The following is a 20,774-nucleotide window of genomic DNA, read 5'->3' as shown; positions in this document are numbered from 1 at the left end:
ATGACTATGAGACGCAAGATGAAGGCCAATCTGAACCATGATGGTCTCTGCCTTGACCTCTCCCTTAAGTCTGAACCATGATGGTCTCTGCCTTGACCTCTCCCTTAAGTCTGAACCATGATGGTCTCTGCCTTGACCTCTCCCTTAAGTCTGAACCATGATGGTCTCTGCCTTGACCTCTCCCTTAAAGGGCCAGGTCAAAGGGCTTCGACATCATACCGTTGTAACGGTGATGACCCCACCACACTCCCTCCCCCTCCTGTCCCCCATTGCAGTTTAGAACAATTAAGACGATAAAAGATAATTACGGTCATTTAGGTCTCAATTGCCAATTGTCAGCGGAGGTAGAAGGGCATCACGATCCGTATCTATAACGAAGCCTGTAGCAGTTTGGGGTCGTTAACGAGCTGGAAACGGGCAGTTATCCCTTCATGTGTATTGGTGGACTAGTTAGGGCGAGAGGGGAGGGTCCCGGCTCTGGGTACAGCTGAGCCCTACACACAAGGCTGTGAGGTGGAGTATTATAGGTTCTCCACCCTGGGTCTGATACCCTGTGTAGGAACGCTACACTGCTGGTGGTGAGGCCCGCTGCACACACATCATGATGGGTGGACCACTGCAGTGGAGGGTGGTGGGTGGACTACAGCTGTGGGTGGTGGTGGGAGGACTACAGCTGTGGGTGGTGGTGGGAGGACTACAGCTGTGGATGGTGGTGGGAGGACTACAGCTGTGGATGGTGGTGGGAGGACTACAGCTGTGGGTGGTGGTGGGAGGACTACAGGTGTGGATGGTGGGAGTGGGAGGCCTACAGCTGTGGGTAATGGTGGGAGGACTACAGCTGTGGGTGGTGGTGGGAGGACTACAGGTGTGGGTGGTGTTGGTGGGAGACGAGATAATTCACGACCTCTGTTGACGGGTTTTGCTATTGGTTATACTTAACCTTACACCAGTCCGTCCTCCTCATGTATATAAACACGTCGAGGATTGGCTACCGGTGTGCTTGCTCGCGTTTTGTCATGTAAGCACGACATTGATTGGCTGAAGACGTGTATCCTCACAGGACTGCTTTCGCACCTTCGTGGGTGGATAAGCTACCTGTATGTATACAGTTGGCACAAGTAATCCTTCTGATTACGTTAGGGTAGATGTGGTTTGGCGGTGAATGTAAGCGTGTTTACACCGCGCTCGCAGCTGAGGCACTGGACGTCTGTCTTCATGACCGGCGGACGTCGTCTGGCGTCCTCTGGTTGTGTGGCGCAAGGGTCATGGATGCGACGTCAGAGCTCCTGTCGAGATGACGGCAGCGTCGTATGTGGGTCGAAGCCGCCAGGTTGTATGGGCTACCACGCCATCGCCACCATGGGGAGGTGTGTAAGGTATTATCACAGCCATGACAGTAGCTCAAGACATGATCCCTCCTCCCCTGAGGCTGGTGCGGTGCCCCAGCCCTCTTGGGCTTCTGTATCCTGAAGGACACCGGTGGATGACCTGCTGTAAACCGGGAGGGGTACGCGGGAGACCCATCACGAAGAGAACCAGGGCGGGAGGGGACGAAAGAGACCCATCACTTAAGGGAACCAGGGCGAGAGGGGACGAAAGAGACCCATCACCAAGGGAACCAGGGCGGGAGGGGACGAAAGAGACCCATCACTTAAGGGAATCAGGGCGAAAGGGGACGAGAGAGACCCATTAAGAAGGGAACCAGGGCGGGAGGGGACGAAAGAGACCCATTACAACAGGTCTCTGAGGAAATCAGGCCGGAGGAGACACAAGAGGCCATCCAGAAGGGTCCATGAGGGGGGCCAGGCATGTGAATAACGCAGGAGACCCATCACGAAGAGTTTGTGTGGGGAGACCAGGCTGGGAGGGGACGCAAGAGACACTACCACGAGGGAACCCGGCTTGATCAGTGGCCGTATGTTCCCAGGAGGGCCTCCCACCTAGCCGAGGAGGATCCTCCCTCGAGAGAGAGAGAGAGAGAGAGAGAGAGAGAGAGAGAGAGAGAGAGAGAGAGAGAGAGAGAGAGAGAGAGAGAGACTCATGGTTGTGTTGGATGAGATGCCTTGTTCTCCTGACCCAGAGAGGAGACCCCAGGGGAACGGGAGGTGTAGGTAGCAAGGCTGGTAACGCTGTCAACTGGGGAACATGACGTTTGATGTTGAGGGCAAATGTTTGAGGATGAACTACGACCAATGTTTTTATTTCTCTTATAAAATGTTTTGCACAGACAAACAGGATCGTGGCACGGGCCAGCCGGGCCCGTGCTGTGGCAGCAGTGTGCTGGGGCGAGCTTGAAATATAACATTCTGTCATCACACATTATCCACAGGTTTCACACAGTGGCGCTTGAACGATACTGAAGTTGCGGGAACCAAATTTTTTTCCCCCGCCTCTCTGAGAGAAGTGTGCAAAACACCGTACACCACGACACTTTCCAAGCCATGAGAAAGTTTGCAAGGGACGGGATGCTGCGGAGGCACTCACCTCGGCCACACGAAACTCCGTGTCATCCACCCGGAACTCTGGGAACACTTTTTTTGTTTTTGTTTCGTAACTCAAGAAGCAAATATTTGTTTGTCAACAAATGATACCGGCGGTGGTGCAGATGGCTCGCGGCCGACGAAGGGAGGGAGGCTGTGCGGAAGTTGAGGAACTTGAACTTCCACAGGAAACCATGTGTCAACGGCCACAGAGTCAAGAGGACTCTGCAGGTCCCTCGCCACACAGGGTTCTTCCATCTCTCTCTTAGAATCACATGACACGTAGCTTTTATGTCCCTCATCATGGCAATCTGTGGTCTCCCGAGGAGGCTCGTCTGAGGTGGAACGATAACACGATGCTCGCTGTGTTGATGGAATCTTGATGATGAAGAATGACTTTCCACGCCTCTCGTCTTTGTGTTGTCTGTGAGACATAGCCGCCAGTATGCGCTTTCTTCTCCTCCGTAATTCAGGAGCTCTGCTGAGATGTGTGAGTGGCGTAGTTTGACGCGTCTCTCTCCCGTGAGTCAGTGGCAGGAGACAGTGAGAGCAGCAGCGCTGTGTGAGGGTCGGGGAGAGGTGTGTGTAAGGGTCGGGGAGTAGTGTGTGTGTGTGTGTGAGAGTCGAGGAGTGGTGTGTGTGTGATGGTCGGGAAGTGGTGTATGCGTGTGTGAGGGTCGGGGAGTGGTGTGTGTGTGTGTGTGTGTAAGGGTCGGGGAGTGGTGTGTGTGTGTGTGTGTGTGTGTGTGTGTGTGTGTGTGTATGTGAGGGTCGGGGAGTGGTGTGTGTGTGTGTCAGGGTCGGGGAGTGGTGTGTGTGTGTGTGTCAGGGCCGGGGAGTGGTGTGTGTGTGTGTCAGGGTCGGGGAGTGGTGTGTGTGTGAGGGTCGGGGAGTGGTGTGTGTGTGTGTGTTTCAGGGTCAGGGAGTGGTGTGTGTGTGTGTGTGTCAGGGTCGGGGTGTGGTGTGTTTGGGTCTGGTAATTCTGGGTCGAGGTTCACACTAATGATGAATGGTCGGAATAAAGGTCTGGCTGATGATACATTGCTGCTGCTGCGGTGGCTACAGGTGGGTCTGGCTCTGTACCACATTCCACCTCCCTTAGGTGTGGTTGGCCCTACCAACTCTACCACAAACCACCTGGTGCGGTAGATGGGGTTTATTTTACCTCTCATTTCGCCTAGGGCGGCAGGTGTGGTTGGCATTACCACATACCAAGTAGGATGGGAGGTGGGGTTGGCCCTACCACTCACCAGCTGGGGTGGCATGTGCATGGAAAGGGTTTGGGCACATGGAGAGGTTGATCGAGGAGTGCCAGCAGTGGAGGGAGCAAGGGGAAGGGTGAGACTGCGAAGATGGAAGGATGGAGTAAAAGTGGAAGCTTTAAGGTATGAGGGCCAGAATATTCAGGAGCGTGAGAGGCATGCACGGAATAGACAAAAACTGCGGTGTATCTTTCACTATCAACACGTAATTAGGTCGCCTACCGACATCCCTTGTTGAATGAATTAAATTGAAATAAAGAATGCACAGAATGTAGTATGTAGAACGTAGTTAGACTTTCCTGCACGGACCATCACTAATTGGGAATGTATGAAGATAAACCTTGGGGCAGTCTGGTTCACATCATTGTTAACTTTCCTCGAGCAATTACTCAACCCTCGACACGTGCAAAAAAGTCATTACGCTCAGCCACACAAGAATTCAGAGGAGCCATGTGAATCCTTCCATCATGATTCACATGATGAGCTCGGAGTCCTCTGTGTGTGTGTGTGTGTGTGTGTGTGTGTGTGTGTGTGTGTGTGTGTGTGTGTGTGTGTGTGTGTGTGATCTTGAATCAATATGGCTGTTTGGGTAGTATGCCCAGACCTGCTGCGCTGTGTTGATGAAGACAAGAGCCTCATTGCAGCCTCGCTGGCGTCTGGAAGACAGTACAAAAGACTGTCATTAGAAGCGAGCCAGACAGTCTGGTGGAACGTGTAGACGCCCAAGCCGCCCTTAAGGGGAACTGTGGAGGAAAGTAAATATAAGAAGCGAGCTGGCCCACAGGCCGAGTGCTCAGGGCAGACAATGATATTCAGGCGATGAGGGTAAGGGCCTGGTGGCGGCTCGAGTGCTGCAGGCGGGCGGGCGGGCGAGTTGGAATGCTTGCAGGCGGCGTTGGGATGGGCTGGGTGCTGCAGGCGGGGTAGGAGCTGCGTCCGGGGCGGGCTGGAGGGGAGGAGGCAAGTCATCCCAGCGCTGTGTCAGCCACAGAGATGAATATGACTTGTAAAATGAACACCAGGGCCTGCCCTCACTACCATGACCATCTGGTGCGTCACTACCATGATCTGTAGCACAACCATGACCCGCTGGTGCGTCACTACCATGATCTGTAGCACAACCATGACCATCTGGTGCGTCACTACCATGATCTGTAGCACAACCATGACCCGCTGGTGCGTAACTACCATGACCAACTGGTGCGTCACTACCATGAGCTGTAGCACAACCATGACCCGCTGGTGCGTCACTACCATGACCATCTGGTGCGTCACTGCCATGATCTGTAGCACAACCATGACCCGCTAGTGCGTTACTACCATGATCTGTGGCACAACCATGACCCGCTGGTGCGTCACTACCATGACCCAGTGGTGCATCTTACCATGAACTGCGCCACTGCTAGTGTTAATGACTGGTGCTTCATTACCATGAAGCACTTTGTCCTTCACTGTCATGAATACCACTGCTGCCATGAATGTATATATGCAACTTTGCCGTGTTGACCTTATATGCAAATGGAAAGAAAATAATGGTTACATGGTGTGAGATAAAGGCTTATTGAAACCCAGCCAGAGTATGAGTACTCGACCAGCCAGGGTATGAGCACTCGACCAGCCAGAGTATGAACACTCGACCAGCCAGAGTATGAGCACTCGACCAGCCAGAGTATGAACACTCGACCAGCCAGAGTATGAACACTCCACCAGCCAGAGTATGAACACTCCACCAGCCAGAGTATGAGTACTCGACCAGCCAGGGTATGAGCACTCGACCAGCCAGGGTATGAACACTCGACCAGCCAGGGTATGAACACTCGACCAGGCAGGGTATGAACACTCGACCAGCAGGTATGAACACTCGACCAGCCAGAGTATGAACACTCGACCAGCCAGGTATGAACACTCGACCAGCCAGAGTGTGAACACTCGACCAGCCAGAGTATGAACACTCGATCAGCCAGGGTATGAACACTCGATCAGCCAGGGTATGAACACTCGACCAGGCAGGGTATGAACACTCGACCAGCCAGAGTATGAGTACTCGACCAGCCAGGGTATGAGCACTCGACCAGCCAGGGTATGAACACTCGACCAGCCAGGGTATGAACACTCGACCAGGCAGGGTATGAACACTCGACCAGCCAGGGTATGAACACTCGACCAGCCAGGGTATGAACACTCGACCAGTCAGAGTATGAACACTCGACCAGCCAGGGTATGAACACTCGACCAGCCAGAGTGTGAACACTCGACCAGCCAGAGTATGAACACTCGATCAGCCAGGGTATGAACACTCGACCAGCCAGAGTGTGAACACTCGACCAGCCAGAGTGTGAACACTCGACCAGCCAGAGTATGAACACTCGATCAGCCAGGGTATGAACACTCGACCAGCCAGAGTATGAACACTCGACCAGCCAGAGTATGACCACTCGACCAGCCAGGGTATGAGCACTCGACCAGCCAGGGTATGAACACTCGACCAGCCAGGGTATGAACACTCGACCAGGCAGGGTATGAACACTCGACCAGCCAGAGTATGAACACTCGACCAGCCAGGGTATGAACACTCGACCAGCCAGAGTGTGAACACTCGACCAGCCAGAGTGTGAACACTCGACCAGCCAGAGTATGAACACTCGATCAGCCAGGGTATGAACACTCGACCAGCCGGGTATGAACACTCGACCAGCCAGGGTATGAACACTCGACCAGTCAGAGTATGAACACTCGACCAGCCAGGGTATGACCACTCGACCAGCCAGGGTATGAGCACTCGACCAGGCAGGGTATGAACACTCGACTAGGCAGAGTATGAACACTCGACCAGCCAGGGTATGACCACTCGACCAGCCAGGGTATGAGCACTCGACCAGCCAGGGTATGAACACTCGACTAGGCAGAGTATGAACACTCGACCAGTCAGAGTATGAACACGACTGCACCACTGGTAATCTCACTGTACCGCTGATAATCTTTCACTGTACCACTGATGATCCTCCACTGTTCCACTGATGATCCTCCACTGTTCCACTGATGATCCTCCACTGTTCCACTGATGATCCTCCACTGTTCCACTGGTGATCCTCCACTGTACCACTGGTGATCCTTCACTGTACCACTGGTGATCCTCCACTGTTCCACTGATGATCCTCCACTGTTCCACTGATGATCCTCCACTGTTCCACTGGTGATCCTCCACTGTTCCACTGATGATCCTCCACTGTTCCACTGGTGATCCTCCACTGTTCCACTGATGATCCTCCACTGTTCCACTGATGATCCTCCACTGTTCCACTGGTGATCCTCCATTGTTCCACTGGTGATCCTCCATTGTTCCACTGGTGATCCTCCAGTGTTCCACTGGTGATCGTTACTAACCATCAGCCGGTGATCTGACCTGACAACGCGCGTCATGACCTGGGGTCACGCCTCCGTGTACCTGCCCACCACATACTGTGGTGGAGCTTGTTGGTGAAATACACGATGGTACATTGTTTACTGGGGGGAAAATGTTGGTGATTAAGTAAACTCAAACAGAAAATTGGGGGGAAAAAATCCAGACCAGGTGTTTATCTTCACCTCCTCCTCACAGGTTTACAATTGTGTGAGGTGTAATGAAGTTGTGTGAGGTGTAATGAAGTTGTGTGAGGTGTAATGAAGTTGTGTGAGGTGTAATGAAGTTGTGTGAGGTGTAATGAAGTTGTGTTCTTGTGATGGTGTGTGAGGAAGCGCTGAAGAGTTGGTTAACTTCATGATTCCCAGACCTGCCTCATGAGGGCACACTAGTCGTGGTCACAGGACGAACTTTACGTACATGATGTGTTACCATCCACCAATTTACCCTCCACCGGATGTGACTGTCTGCGTGTAACGTGTTATGTAGAGGGCGTTGTGTGACGGTATATGTGTGTGTAATGCGTTATGTAGCGGGCGGTGTGTGACGGTATATGTATGTAATACGTTATGTAGAGGAGGTGTGTGATGGTATATATGTGTAATGCGTCATGTAGAGGGCGTTGTGTGACGGTATATGTATGTAATGCGTTATTTAGTGGGCGGTGTGTGACGGTTATGTGTGTAATACGTTATGTAGAGGGTGTGTGACGGTATATATGTGTAATGCGTCATGTAGAGGGTGTGTGTGTGACGGTATATATGCGTAATGCGTCATGTAGAGGGCGTTGTGTGACGGTATATATGTGTAATGCGTCATGTAGAGGGCGTTGTGTGACGGTATATATGTGTAATGCGTCATGTAGAGTGCGTTGTGTGACGGTATCTGCTATCTTGGGAGTGTGGTCTTGCCTGAGTTACGTCGTCACATGAACAGGGGAACAAGAGAAGTCGTAACAAAGCTAGGTTGCTCTGTCCTTAAGGTGACCGTCTTCCTACGTATCTTGTCGTCCAGGGAAAACTGTGTGGTAGCTCCAGTCTTAGCGTGGGTCTACCCCGTCCCTGGGGTTGTGGGAGGAGAGGGCAGTGTTGCCACAATGTGTGTGGTTCCCTCCCAGTGTTGTGGCAAGTATCAGGGGGGGCCAGCCACTCGGGGCCACCACACACACACACCCGGGGCCACCACACACACACACACCCGGGGCAACCACCATCTCCAATAGCTGGGGATTTTCATTAGTTCCTCCTGTCACATTCACTGTACCTGACGTTCACAAGGCGGACGGAGGGTGATGTGCTGGTGGCAGATGGAGGGTGATGTGCTGGTGGCAGACGGAGGGTGATGTGCTGGTGGCAGACGGAGGGTGCTGTGCTATTGGCAGACGGAGGGTGATTTGCTGGTGGCAGACGGCGGGTGATGTGCTGGTGGCAGACGGCGGGTGATGTGCCGGTGGCAGACGGAGGGTGACGTGCTGGTGGCAGACGGAGGGTGACGTGCTGGTGGCAGACGGAGGGTGACGTGCTGGTGGCAGGGATGGCAGGTGAGATACTGGGATAGTTAGCAGGATGTGCCCAGTGTGGACGGCTCCTACAGTGTGTAGGTGAACCTTCGTCAGGCAGTTGTGGCCTGATCCAGGACGGCTGAGGCTTGCTCTAGTGTGGCTGAGTCTGGTTCCTCCAGCACGGGTGTGCCGGCCTCCACCTGCCTTCGCTTGCTGGTGCACAGAGCAGTCGTCTGGGTGTGTTTACTCAAGGGTAACGGCAAGCGCCAGCTGCACAGATGAAACCTAGGGTCATGTTTATCCTGTAGAGCTCCCTGGGGCCTCTGGCATTATTTCGCAGATCAGTTCACAGGAGACAACAGCGAGAGGGTAAGGAAGCTAAACTGGCGTCCTGGGAGGCAGTGCGGATCACAGTACTACGTAGTCGTGCGTGGAGGGTTGTATGATTCCAGTGGGAGTCGTCTGGACCGAGGTTCCAGGTGGTCGTCTCAAGAGCCGACCGTAAACATTCGCCTTCTTCTGCTAAGGCTGCTGAAGAAGGCTGAGGTCCTCCTCTGGAAGTGCGTGGCGAGATGAGATGGGAAGGGAAAATGGCTTCTGGGGTATCTGTGATAACGCTTCTATCTTCCATCGTTATCAAGACTTATCCAGTCTGACGCTGATGACCCTCACACATACGGCTGCCCTGAGCTCTATAATGCTCTCTAGGGGGGGGGGGGGGGTTCTTGCAGTAGAAACTCCTGGCATGATCACAGATAAGGTGTTGGTCGTCTCTGGTCCGGAGTTGATGATCTCATATGCTAAGAGATTAAGGGAGAGCCCCCCGGTGTTCGGTTGGGTTTTGTGAGACCCATGCACGGGGCCTTCTGCTGTGCCTGCCGAGGTGCCAGTCATGCGTGAGCTGCATGTTCAGCTGAGTAGATAAACTGTTTACGGTTGGTTCATAAGCTAGGCCGAATAGAGGAGGGGTAAGGAGGGCACCTTACTGGACGCCCCAGGAGTTTGCATCGATTTCGTGCGTGGCCAGAAATGATGCGTTGCTGCACATACGGACGAGGGAAAGGTGGGGAGGGAAGGCGCACACGACTGAAAGCGTTACTGAAATTCAGTTTGAGCGAGCATTACTGAGGGCTGTATGTGTGTGTGTGTGTGTGTGTGTGTGTGTGTGTGTGTGTGTGTGTGTGTGTGTGTGTGTGTGTATTTCACTTCATATGTAATTTCTTTCATACATATTTGCCATTTTCAGCGTTAGCGAGGTAACGTTTACAACAGAGGAATTGTTTGCCGTTTCCCGCGTTAACGAGGTATGGCAATGCATCGAAAACACAGCTCCCTACCCACAGCGAGGCCCTCACACACCTTTCCATTATAAACTAGGAGACAAGTCTCATGTTAAGTTCAGACAGGTCTTATGGTCCACCAGCTGACAGGTCTCATGGTACACCAGCTGACAGGTCTCATGGTACACCAACTGACTGGTCTCATGGTACACCAACTGACAGGTCTCATGGTACACCAGCTGACAGGTCTCATGGTACACCAACTGACTGGTCTCATGGTACACCAACTGACAGGTCTCATGGTACACCAGCTGACAGGTCTCATGGTACACTAGCTGACAGGTCTCATGGTACACCAGCTGACAGGTCTCATGGTACACCAGCTGACAGGTCTCATGGCACACCAGCTGACATGTCTCATGGTACACCAGCTAACAGGTCTCATGGTACACCAGCTAACAGGTCTCATGGTACACCAGCTAACAGGTCTCATGGTACACCAGCTAACATGTCTCATGGTACACCAGCTAATAGGTCTCATGGTACACCAGCTAACATGTCTCATGGTACACCAGCTAACAGGTTTCATGGTACACCAGCTAACAGGTCTCATGGTACACCAGCTGACAGGTCTCATGGTACACCAGCTGACAGGTCTCATGGTACACCAGCTAACATGTCTCATGGTACACCAGCTAACAGGTCTCATGGTACACCAGCTAACAGGTCTCATGGTACACCAGCTAACAGGTCTCATGGTACACCAGCTAACAGGTCTCATGGTACACCAGCTGACAGGTCTCATGGTACACCAGCTAATAGGTCTCATGGTACACCAGCTAATAGGTCTCATGGTACACCAGCTAACAGGTCTCATGGTACACCAGCTGACAGGTCTCATGGTACACCAGCTAACAGGTCTCATGGTACACCAGCTAACAGGTCTCATGGTACACCAGCTAATAGGTCTCATGGTACACCAGCTAACAGGTCTCATGGTACACCAACTGACAGGTCTCATGGTACACCAGCTGACAGGTCTCATGGTACACCAGCTAACAGGTCTCATGGTACACCAGCTAACAGGTCTCATGGTACACCAGCTGACAGGTCTCATGGTACACCAGCTAACAGGTCTCATGGTACACCAGCTAACAGGTCTCATGGTACACCAGCTAACATGTCTCATGGTACACCAGCTGACAGGTCTCATGGTACACCAACTGACTGGTCTCATGGTACACCAACTGACAGGTCTCATGGTACACCAGCTAACAGGTCTCATGGTACACCAGCTAACAGGTCTCATGGTACACCAGCTAACAGGTCTCATGGTACACCAGCTAACAGGTCTCATGGTACACCAGCTAACAGGTCTCACGGTACACCAGCTAACAGGTCTCATGGTACACCAGCTAACAGGTCTCATGGTACACCAGCTAACAGGTCTCATGGTACACCAGCTAACAGGTCTCATGGTACACCAGCTGACAGGTCTCATGGTACACCAGCTGACAGGTTTCATGGTACACCAGCTAACAGGTCTCATGGTACACCAGCTAACAGGTCTCATGGTACACCAGCTGACAGGTTTCATGGTACACCAGCTAACAGGTCTCATGGTACACCAGCTAACAGGTCTCATGGTACACCAGCTAACAGGTCTCATGGTACACCAGCTAACAGGTTTCATGGTAAAATCGTGGTAAACGTTATTATTCCTGGCCAAGCAAGAGTGAGGGGCGGGTTGAGCGTCCCCGGCTTAGGTTGGACGCTGGCAATAATAAACTTGTGGATTGTGACGTTCAGGGTAATTTGATAGCTGGACTGTACACATGCAACTGGCAGAATGATCCTCATCTCCTGGGCTGCAGTCCAATTACACCGTGAAATGACCTTCATTTTCTGGACCAAGGGACAATACTGAAGTGAGCGAAAATAACGGGGAAAGTCCAGAAGCGGTACGATCATTTGTGAGAAATTGTATTATTTTTTTTTATATGAGAAATGTAGGTTCGTCGTGCGTTCGTTGGAGGCGAGGTGTGTGTGTGTGTGGGTACAGGGGAGTAGGTCAGCATGGGGAGGATCATTGCCTTTACCAGGGGTAATACTTGTCTCTCTTGTAGGTGGAGGGATCCGTGCTGGCTTGTTAGGGTTGCTTTTACCCTGTGCAATTTTTTTATTATTATTTTTTTTTGTAATAAAACCTCGTAATGTTAGAGTGTGTGTGTGTGTGTGTGTGTGTGTGTGTGTGTGTGTGTGGGTTTTACAGCGCCCCAGGTGCAGTATCTGGTTACCTCTGTGAATGTGTGTAGTTGGGTTTTATTCACTTTAACGCCACAATGGTAGGAGTTGGTTTATGCTTGCTTTTACTTCTTAGTCTATTTTTTTCCCCCTCCCCGAAGCTGTTGAGTTCTGGGTGTCTCTGACAGTACCAGCGGCTGTGGGTTGGGGGGGGAGAGCGAGTGTGAGTTGTAAGAGATGACTATTTGAGTCTGTGTAAAAAGAGATGTCCGTAGACTTGCTCCCTATTGGGCGTGGGGAGAGAGAGGGAGGGGAATTTCTTTGGTGTAGGTTACGACTGGCGTCAACCACGGGGGGTTGTTGCTCTGGGGGGACCGAACTTAGTCAAGAGAGTTTTGCTGACGTTGTGGAGCTGATATGGGGAATGTCAGACGTACTCTGGCTGATATGGGGAATGTCAGACGTAGTCTGGCTGATATGGGGAATGTCGGACGTACTCTGGCTGATATGGGGAATGTCAGACGTAGTCTGGCTGATATGGGGAATGTCGGACGTACTCTGGCTAAGGAAGTTGCATAGTAGCCTCGTGGTGATATATGACATACCTAACTGTTCAAGGTTTTACGTGTCACCTTAAGTGTGACGGTGTAGTGCCTTAGGCTTCGGGTAAACTCTTGTATATTTCGGGCAGCGATGGCGATTGCAGAGATGGTACTTCCACCTCATATTGGTTATAGAGGCTATGGTACTTCCACCTCATATTGGTTATAGAGGCTATGGTACTTCCACCTCATATTGGATATAGAGGCTATGGTACTTCCACCTCATATTGGTTATAGAGGCTATGGTACTTCCACCTCATATTGGTTATAGAGGCTATGGTACTTCCACCTCATATTGGTTATAGAGGCTATGGTACTTCCACCTCATATTGGTTATAGAGGCTATGGTACTTCCACCTCATATTGGATATAGAGGCTATGGTACTTCCACCTCATATTGGTTATAGAGGCTATGGTACTTCCACCTCATATTGGATATAGAGGCTATGGTACTTCCACCTCATATTGGTTATAGAGGCTATGGTACTTCCACCTCATATTGGATATAGAGGCTATGGTACTTCCACCTCATATTGGTTATAGAGGCTATGGTACTTCCACCTCATATTGGATATAGAGGCTATGGTACTTCCACCTCATATTGGTTATAGAGGCTATGGTACTTCCACCTCATATTGGTTATAGAGGCTATGGTACTTCCACCTCATATTGGATATAGAGGCTATGGTACTTCCACCTCATATTGGTTATAGAGGCTATGGTACTTCCACCTCATATTGGATATAGAGGCTATGGTACTTCCACCTCATATTGGTTATAGAGGCTATGGTACTTCCACCTCATATTGGATATAGAGGCTATGGTACTTCCACCTCATATTGGTTATAGAGGCTATGGTACTTCCACCTCATATTGGATATAGAGGCTATGGTACTTCCACCTCATATTGGATATAGAGGCTGTAATGTTGTAGGTGTCATCTTGATTAATGCAGCGTTCATTATTCTCAGCGACATTTTCCCTGGCACCTCGTAAGAGGGACGTGGCTGGGTAATTCGGTCGTCCAGTATCTGGTGCTCCTGATGACGTAGTTAGCTTTGGCTTCTCGCGGTAAAGTTGCCTGTGTTGGTCATCGTGGCGCTGGTCATGTTCAGGAGGTCGTGAAGGCCTGTGTGCGGTGATGTTATATGGTCGTTTTTGTCTTGATGGTTCTTTCCTGTGAGTTTTTTTTTTTTTTCCTTTTTCGTGGCTGTTTGTAGGTCTGATACGTCAGTTGTCGTTGGCCATCATCCGTACTTGTATGTGTTCGTGAATTAATAATGTCATCAATTTTGCTATGGTCGACCGTGCGATCATTGATGCTGCCTCGTGGTCGCTCCTGTCTAGTCGTCTTGCTCCTCAACACAATGCTTCTGCTTCTGAATATTTTTGTACCAGTTTATCTTTACCTTTTTTTAGTTGTTTATATTATATTCTACCTCTGCCTACTCTGTTTCTATCTGGTGGTGATCTGTGTAGTGTTGGTGCGTGGCACGTGTGTGACGGTGGGCATCGACGTAGGCGTGTGTGTGTGTGTGTGTGTGTGTTGTCCAAACTGTGGTTCCCCGGTGTGGGTGGAGGGTGTGGTATTGCATGGCATCTGACGGTGGGGTTGGGTCGTGAATGCGCTCTTCCCCGGGTATCGTACCAAGCCTCACAGCTCCGCCACTCCGCTCGCCTCCGTTTTCTATCACACCTCATGACGACGATGAACCTGCCAGGTGGCAGTGCCTATGTTGCTGGCTCCTCCTGCCTTCCCCCCCTCGCGTGTTCCCCTGCAGGTGGGTGCGTCACCTGACTCCCTCCTCCTGTGCCGCTGCACCAGCAGTATCAGGTTACGTCGTCAAAGACTTCTGTCGCTCGTTTTTCCTTCCTGCTACCGTCTCATGTTTTCTGTTTCTGTTTTCTCAGAATTTGGCTGCTATTTCTACACTTCATGTGATGCTGACGCTCCATTGTTTTGTTTTTTCTTATTCTCCATCCACGTCACCCGCTTCTACCACTCGTCAGTTTGGATCTTTTCCCCCTCACTATTTCCAGACATTATATTTTTCATCCTAAAGATCCTCTTATTCAAAGATTTTTCTTCAGCGTTAGATCTTACTAGTGTGACCAGGAACCTGCTCCTGACACATTCCCTCAACACGGACCCCCCTTCTCCCTCACCCGCCCCTTCCTCCACTAGTCTCGTATCTTCGCCAGGCTGTTAACGCTGGCGGCTGCTCTACGGCCGTGGGTGCGTGCCAGACCCATATGTGGTGATCCATCGTCCCCCCCTCCCCCAAGACGTGTGCCGCGGACGTGTGTGTGTCTCTCCTGCCCCCAGCACTGCTCTGTTGTCTCCAGCGCTGATCAATTGCTCCACAGGAGTGGTCTGTTGTCTCCGGGACTGGTCTCTTGCCCCAGGAGTGGCCTTTTGCCTCTGGGACTGGTCTCTTGTCCCAGGAGTGGCCTGCTGCCTCCGGGACTAGTCTCTTGCCCCAGGAGTGGTCTCTTATCTCCAGGACTGGTTTTGCCTTTGGTGACTGGTCTGTTGTCCCCCGGGACTATCTGTTGCTCCCCATGACTAGACTGTTGCCCCCCCAGCACCTGTCTGCTGGCCTCCAGGACTGGAGACAGGTGAGGCTAGGAAGAATATATTATTGTTCTTGAGTTCCGGCGCGGGGAGGCCCAGTGCCCCGAGTCTACTTAGAATGTAGAGGCGTTAGGTGGCGGGTGTGCTGATGCCGCTGACGTGTTACCTTCAGCTTAGTTTATCGTCCAGAGCGACGCCAAGAAGCGTGGTGGACTGGACATGTTGGGTGAGTCTGGGGCCTAGAGAGATGGTAGAGCGTGGGACATCGTTAGATTGATGTCCATAGCTACGATGTTGGTCTGGTCGATGTTAACCAGCTGTGATGGGCTGTGTGGTTATGGGAGCTGTTGTTGTCAACACCGAGACCAGTGGCAGAGTCGTCAATTTACTTCCATCGTTTGCGAGGCAGGAAGAAGAGGCGCGCGGGGTGCCATCTCTGTGCCGTGTGTTGTGTCGCAGGTGAGGGACTTGTAGCGGGAGGAGACGGCCCATGGGAACCGTACAGCATAGCCATGCTCGCTGAGGGAGTCTGCAGGGCGGAAGGTGAGCCTTTTCCACAGCCCATTGTTGATTATGACCGACTGGTGAGGTCAGTGAAGGTTAGAACTACAGAGGTCTTGTGTGTGTGTGCGTCTCTGACCTGCATTAGATATGATGTAGGAAACAGACGAGTAAGTGGATGGTAGAGGGAATCCATATATTACTAGACTGTTGAAGGTTTATGGAGCTTACAATGGCTGTAGCTTAGGTAAGTGCTAAGCCTTCACCCACTGAGCTGGGGATTGAAGTGATGCCGATGGATGTGACTCACTGAGATAGTGTGAGCTGGTTGGTGTCGACTCTGGGGAGACGTGTGAAGTTTCACAGTCGGTGGGGCATCTTAACTGAAGGAAGACAGCGCTGATGATGGAGCAGGGGAGTGTGGAGAGTTCAGGGAAGATTCCTCTGTCCTGCTTCATACGTAAGTCAAAAGTCGCATAAGTAAGTCATTGACTGGGCTTTACGTTGAGGCTGTGTGTATATATGTCTTGGTGACTTGAGATTCTTGTATGACTCAAGGGCTGCTGGTGCTGGAAGGTAGGCTAGGAAGCAGATGGCGTCAAGACTGGGCAATCTTACGGCAATTGTTGGCGTAGTGATCGTTAGTGAGTTGAAGTACTACTGCTCCATTGGAGAGGTACCTAACGCAAGGGAAGGAGGGAGTTTGGCTGTTCAAACCCGCTCAACTTTTCCAGTTTCTCACATGTCAAGATCGGAGTGTTTCAGATGTTGTTTAGTGATGTGACAAGATTTCCTTGTATTGCGTAGTTCGTGAGTTTGCTGCGGAGAATCTTGTAGAGGCCTTGTTGTGATGCAGTGACCAGTGTCTTTTTGTGGGTTGTGAATGATATTCTTCGGCCACGACTGACCGATGTGGTAGTGTGTGTGTGTGTGTGTGTGTGTGTGTGTGTGTGTGGTCGACACTGGGGAGATGACCCATAGATTGCCGCCTGGCATGTAACTAAACCAACATGAAAGCGCTGCATCCATAGGTAACATCATGTAACATCAAAGAACAATAAGTAAGTAGCAACCTAGGGTTCATAACACCACATAACACAGCAGAATAATAAAGGAAAACTTATTGTTACATAACACTTCACAAGCAACACCACAAAGCACCCGTGTTGTCCTCACAGGCCACACACTACCAGGGAAGAGCACTCGACCCCAGATAACACCACTGAGGCCTCCCCCAGAGCCTCCCACACCGTCTAACGTCGTCGTGTCGTTCTTCCTCAGGTTCAGTCAGCGGAAGATCAACGCCAGCCTGACCCTGGGTGGGTCCTCCGCCCCGTCCCTGGCCCTCACACGCCACCAAGACGGCCTCTGGGCACCCAATCCCTTCTACGACTGCGGGGCCTCCAGCTCCTGGGTCGTCGCCTACTCCCTCCCCTTCTTCGGCCGGGCCAGCGACGGCACCTTCGCCAGGCTCAAGTAAGTCCAGTGCCTGTGTTTGACCAGCTTCCCCTCCAGTCATTAGTGTACGGTTTTATGTTGGTGGGTGTCTGGCTACTCCCGTCCCTGCCTCATTGTGTTCAGGAGATCAATGGTCGTCACTCTGTGAAGCAAAATGTCTGTCAGACCCGTGTCTCTCGTTAACAGACAGACGACTACTGTATTAACCATTGAGAGATGATGTTACAAGTGATATTGTAGAATACGTGAATCAAAACATGTTATCATACAGTCAGTACATCAGGTGTGGGTTACAGTGTGTGTATGTGGTGGTATATGGTGTTGCATGGTATATGGTATGGCATCATGTGGTGTACGAAAAGACACGTTGTGGCAGACCCCCTTGTCGTATACAAGTGATGGAATTGGTTTCCTATAATGACTGTTGTGGCCATCGTCTGCTTCAGCTTCAGACTACATGAACGATGTAGTCTGGTCGTCCAGGCTAGTCAGGCACGCTGAATGTTGCTTATGTTACTGAAACTTGAGAGGTTACACCACTTTAATCTTGTACTTAGATGTATCTGGATGTATCCCACTGTGTGTGTCGAAGTGTTCTGAAATGTTTACCATGTGTTGCTACAGTTTACCTACACGAAGCTGGTAAAGCTTTGGCGTTCTGCTTCTTATACACGTCTGACCTGGGCTGTGCCACACCTACACTGGCGGGGCGCTTCTGTGTCCCTACCACTGAGCCGAACTCAGGAACGAAACCAGAAAAATTTGGCTTCCAGTTTGACGTTAGACAAACAAAACCTTAACTTTTTTTTTACGAGATTCATAAAGTATATTAGAAGATATACCTCGGTGTACGAGATCCTAACTAGTGATAGATGTAGCCTCATCTCTGAAGTCACAGTTGGAAGTCGTAAGTGTGTTAGTGAGTGGATGGGAGCCAGTGCTCACGGTTGCTACAGGTGTTGAGAACGTGTGCGTCTGCTTCGTCTATCCTCCCTCCTCCACCGCGCACGCCTCAGGTCAGGGGAAAAAATGAACGCATTAGTCATTTTTGTCAAAGTTTTTGTTCAGGGATTTTAAAATACGAGCCAAACGAGAGCACGGTACTTACAGCCTTGCCACACCCCCTCCCCGCTGGGCGGATGAGGGACCCTGAGTTAGTCTGTGTTGAGTGGGATACAGGGGCCGTCTGCTCCCACTGGCCTGTCGTGTATACTACACTGGGGTTACGTATGTCAGTCAGTGGTAACCAAACTGGTATACAGCGATAGTTTTCATTATATATATATATTTTTTTTTTTTTTTTTTTTTATACTTTGTCGCTGTCTCCCGCGTTTGCGAGGTAGCGCAAGGAAACAGACGAAAGAAATGGCCCAACCCCCCCCATACACATGTACATACACACGTCCACACACGCAATATACATACCTATACAGCTTTCCATGGTTTACCCCGGACGCTTCACATGCCTTGATTCAATCCACTGACAGCACGTCAACCCCTGTATACCACATCGCTCCAATTCACTCTATTCCTTGCCCTCCTTTCACCCTCCTGCATGTTCAGGCCCCGATCACACAAAATCCTTTTCACTCCATCCCTCCACCTCCAATTTGGTCTCCCTCTTCTCCTCGTTCCCTCCACCTCCGACACATATATCCTCTTGGTCAATCTTTCCTCACTCATTCTCTCCATGTGCCCAAACCATTTCAAAACACCCTCTTCTGCTCTCTCAACCACGCTCTTTTTATTTCCACACATCTCTCTTACCCTTACGTTACTTACTCGATCGAACCACCTCACACCACACATTGTCCTCAAACATCTCATTTCCAGCACATCCATCCTCCTGCGCACAACTCTATCCATATCCCACGCCTCGCAACCATACAACATTGTTGGAACTACTATTCCTTCAAACATACCCATTTTTGCTTTCCGGGATAATGTTCTCGACTTCCACACATTTTTCAAGGCTCCCAAAATTTTCGCCCCCTCCCCCACCCTATGATCCACTTCCGCTTCCATGGTTCCATCCGCTGACAGATCCACTCCCAGATATCTAAAACACTTCACTTCCTCCAGTTTTTTTTCCATTCAAACTCACCTCCCAATTGACTTGACCCTCAACCCTACTGTACCTAATAACCTTGCTCTTATTCACATTTACTCTTAACTTTCTTCTTCCACACACTTTACCAAACTCCGTCACCAGCTTCTGCAGTTTCTCACATGAATCCGCCACCAGCGCTGTATCATCAGCAAACAACAACTGACTCACTTCCCAAGCTCTCTCATCCCCAACAGACTTCATACTTGCCCCTCTTTCCAAGACTCTTGCATTTACCTCCCTAACAACCCCATCCATAAACAAATTAAACAACCATGGAGACATCACACACCCCTGCCGCAAACCTACATTCACTGAGAACCAATCACTTTCCTCTCTTCCTACACGTACACATGCCTTGCATCCTCGATAAAAACTTTTCACTGCTTCTAACAACTTGCCTCCCACACCATATATTCTTAATACCTTCCACAGGGCATCTCTATCAACTCTATATATATATATATATATATATATATATATATATATATATATATATATATATATATATATATATATATTAAATAAGATAAGTCTATTTCCATGATAATCTTTTGATAGAACCTTTTATATGTTTAAGTCAACAACGAGCGAGATTTAGTTGTTTTCCTCATATCTGATATGTGTACATTTCCAACATTTAACAGACATTTGTCGAACAGCTGTTAAAATACTTACAAAGCAAGGCTTTGAAACATCATTTCAAATGCAATAAGTTTCAGTTCTCATCTTCACGAAACTGTGACGTATTAGACACGATGGTAAATACGAGTCGTTGGTATGATGGTGAGCTTCGTCGTCCTCACCAGTAAGGATAAGGTCAGAGCTCAGGCCACCTGTAACCACGGGTCGTTTCCTCGTGTTCCGAGGTTCTCCCGTCGTGCTTAAAGGCCGTGCCATCGTGTTCAAGGGTCGTGCCTTCAGGCTCAAGGTGTTACCCTCAGTCTGAGGGTCGTATTCGCTTGCCCTAAGTCTCGTACGGTTATGCTCATGGCTCATACCGTCGTGCTTTGGTGTTCTGTCGTCCTGCTCAGGGGGTCGTAATGTCGTGTTCAAGGGTTCTGCTGTCGTGTTCAAGAGTCGTGCTCGTGCTGAAGTGGTCTCACTTCGTGCTCGAGGTCTCTGCCGTTGAGATATGTTCATTTATTCCAATTATGTTCTTTGTCGTGGCTGGAGTCAGAGCCGTCCTGTACGACTCTCTGGCCACACGTTTCACCTCCATTCACCAGTGGATCAGTTAATACAGGAAAGTACAGACGTAAGGAGCAGTGTGTGGAGGGACGACCTACCTCCCTGGGTCTGGGCATGAGGCACGTATCCTGCACGTCATGGGTCAGCTGTGTGGTTAGTTATTCCCCCCACAC

General features: G+C 50.5%; 1 protein-coding gene across 1 annotated transcript in view; it reads left to right on the top strand.

The window, feature by feature from the left end:
• The window catches only part of LOC139755518 (metabotropic glycine receptor-like), a 494,688-nt gene that overhangs the window by 51,638 nt on the left and 422,276 nt on the right, over positions 1-20,774 (top strand). The window contains exon 2 of the mRNA XM_071673905.1: positions 17,127-17,321. Within this exon, the coding sequence (XP_071530006.1) occupies positions 17,127-17,321 (195 nt within the window). The remainder of the gene's footprint in view (positions 1-17,126; positions 17,322-20,774) is intronic.

The sequence above is a fragment of the Panulirus ornatus genome, chromosome 19 (genome assembly GCF_036320965.1).
Source record: "Panulirus ornatus isolate Po-2019 chromosome 19, ASM3632096v1, whole genome shotgun sequence".
Classification (NCBI taxonomy): domain Eukaryota; kingdom Metazoa; phylum Arthropoda; class Malacostraca; order Decapoda; family Palinuridae; genus Panulirus; species Panulirus ornatus.
Note: the sequence above shows the minus strand (reverse complement) of the source record. Positions and strands in the feature narration are given on the sequence as shown.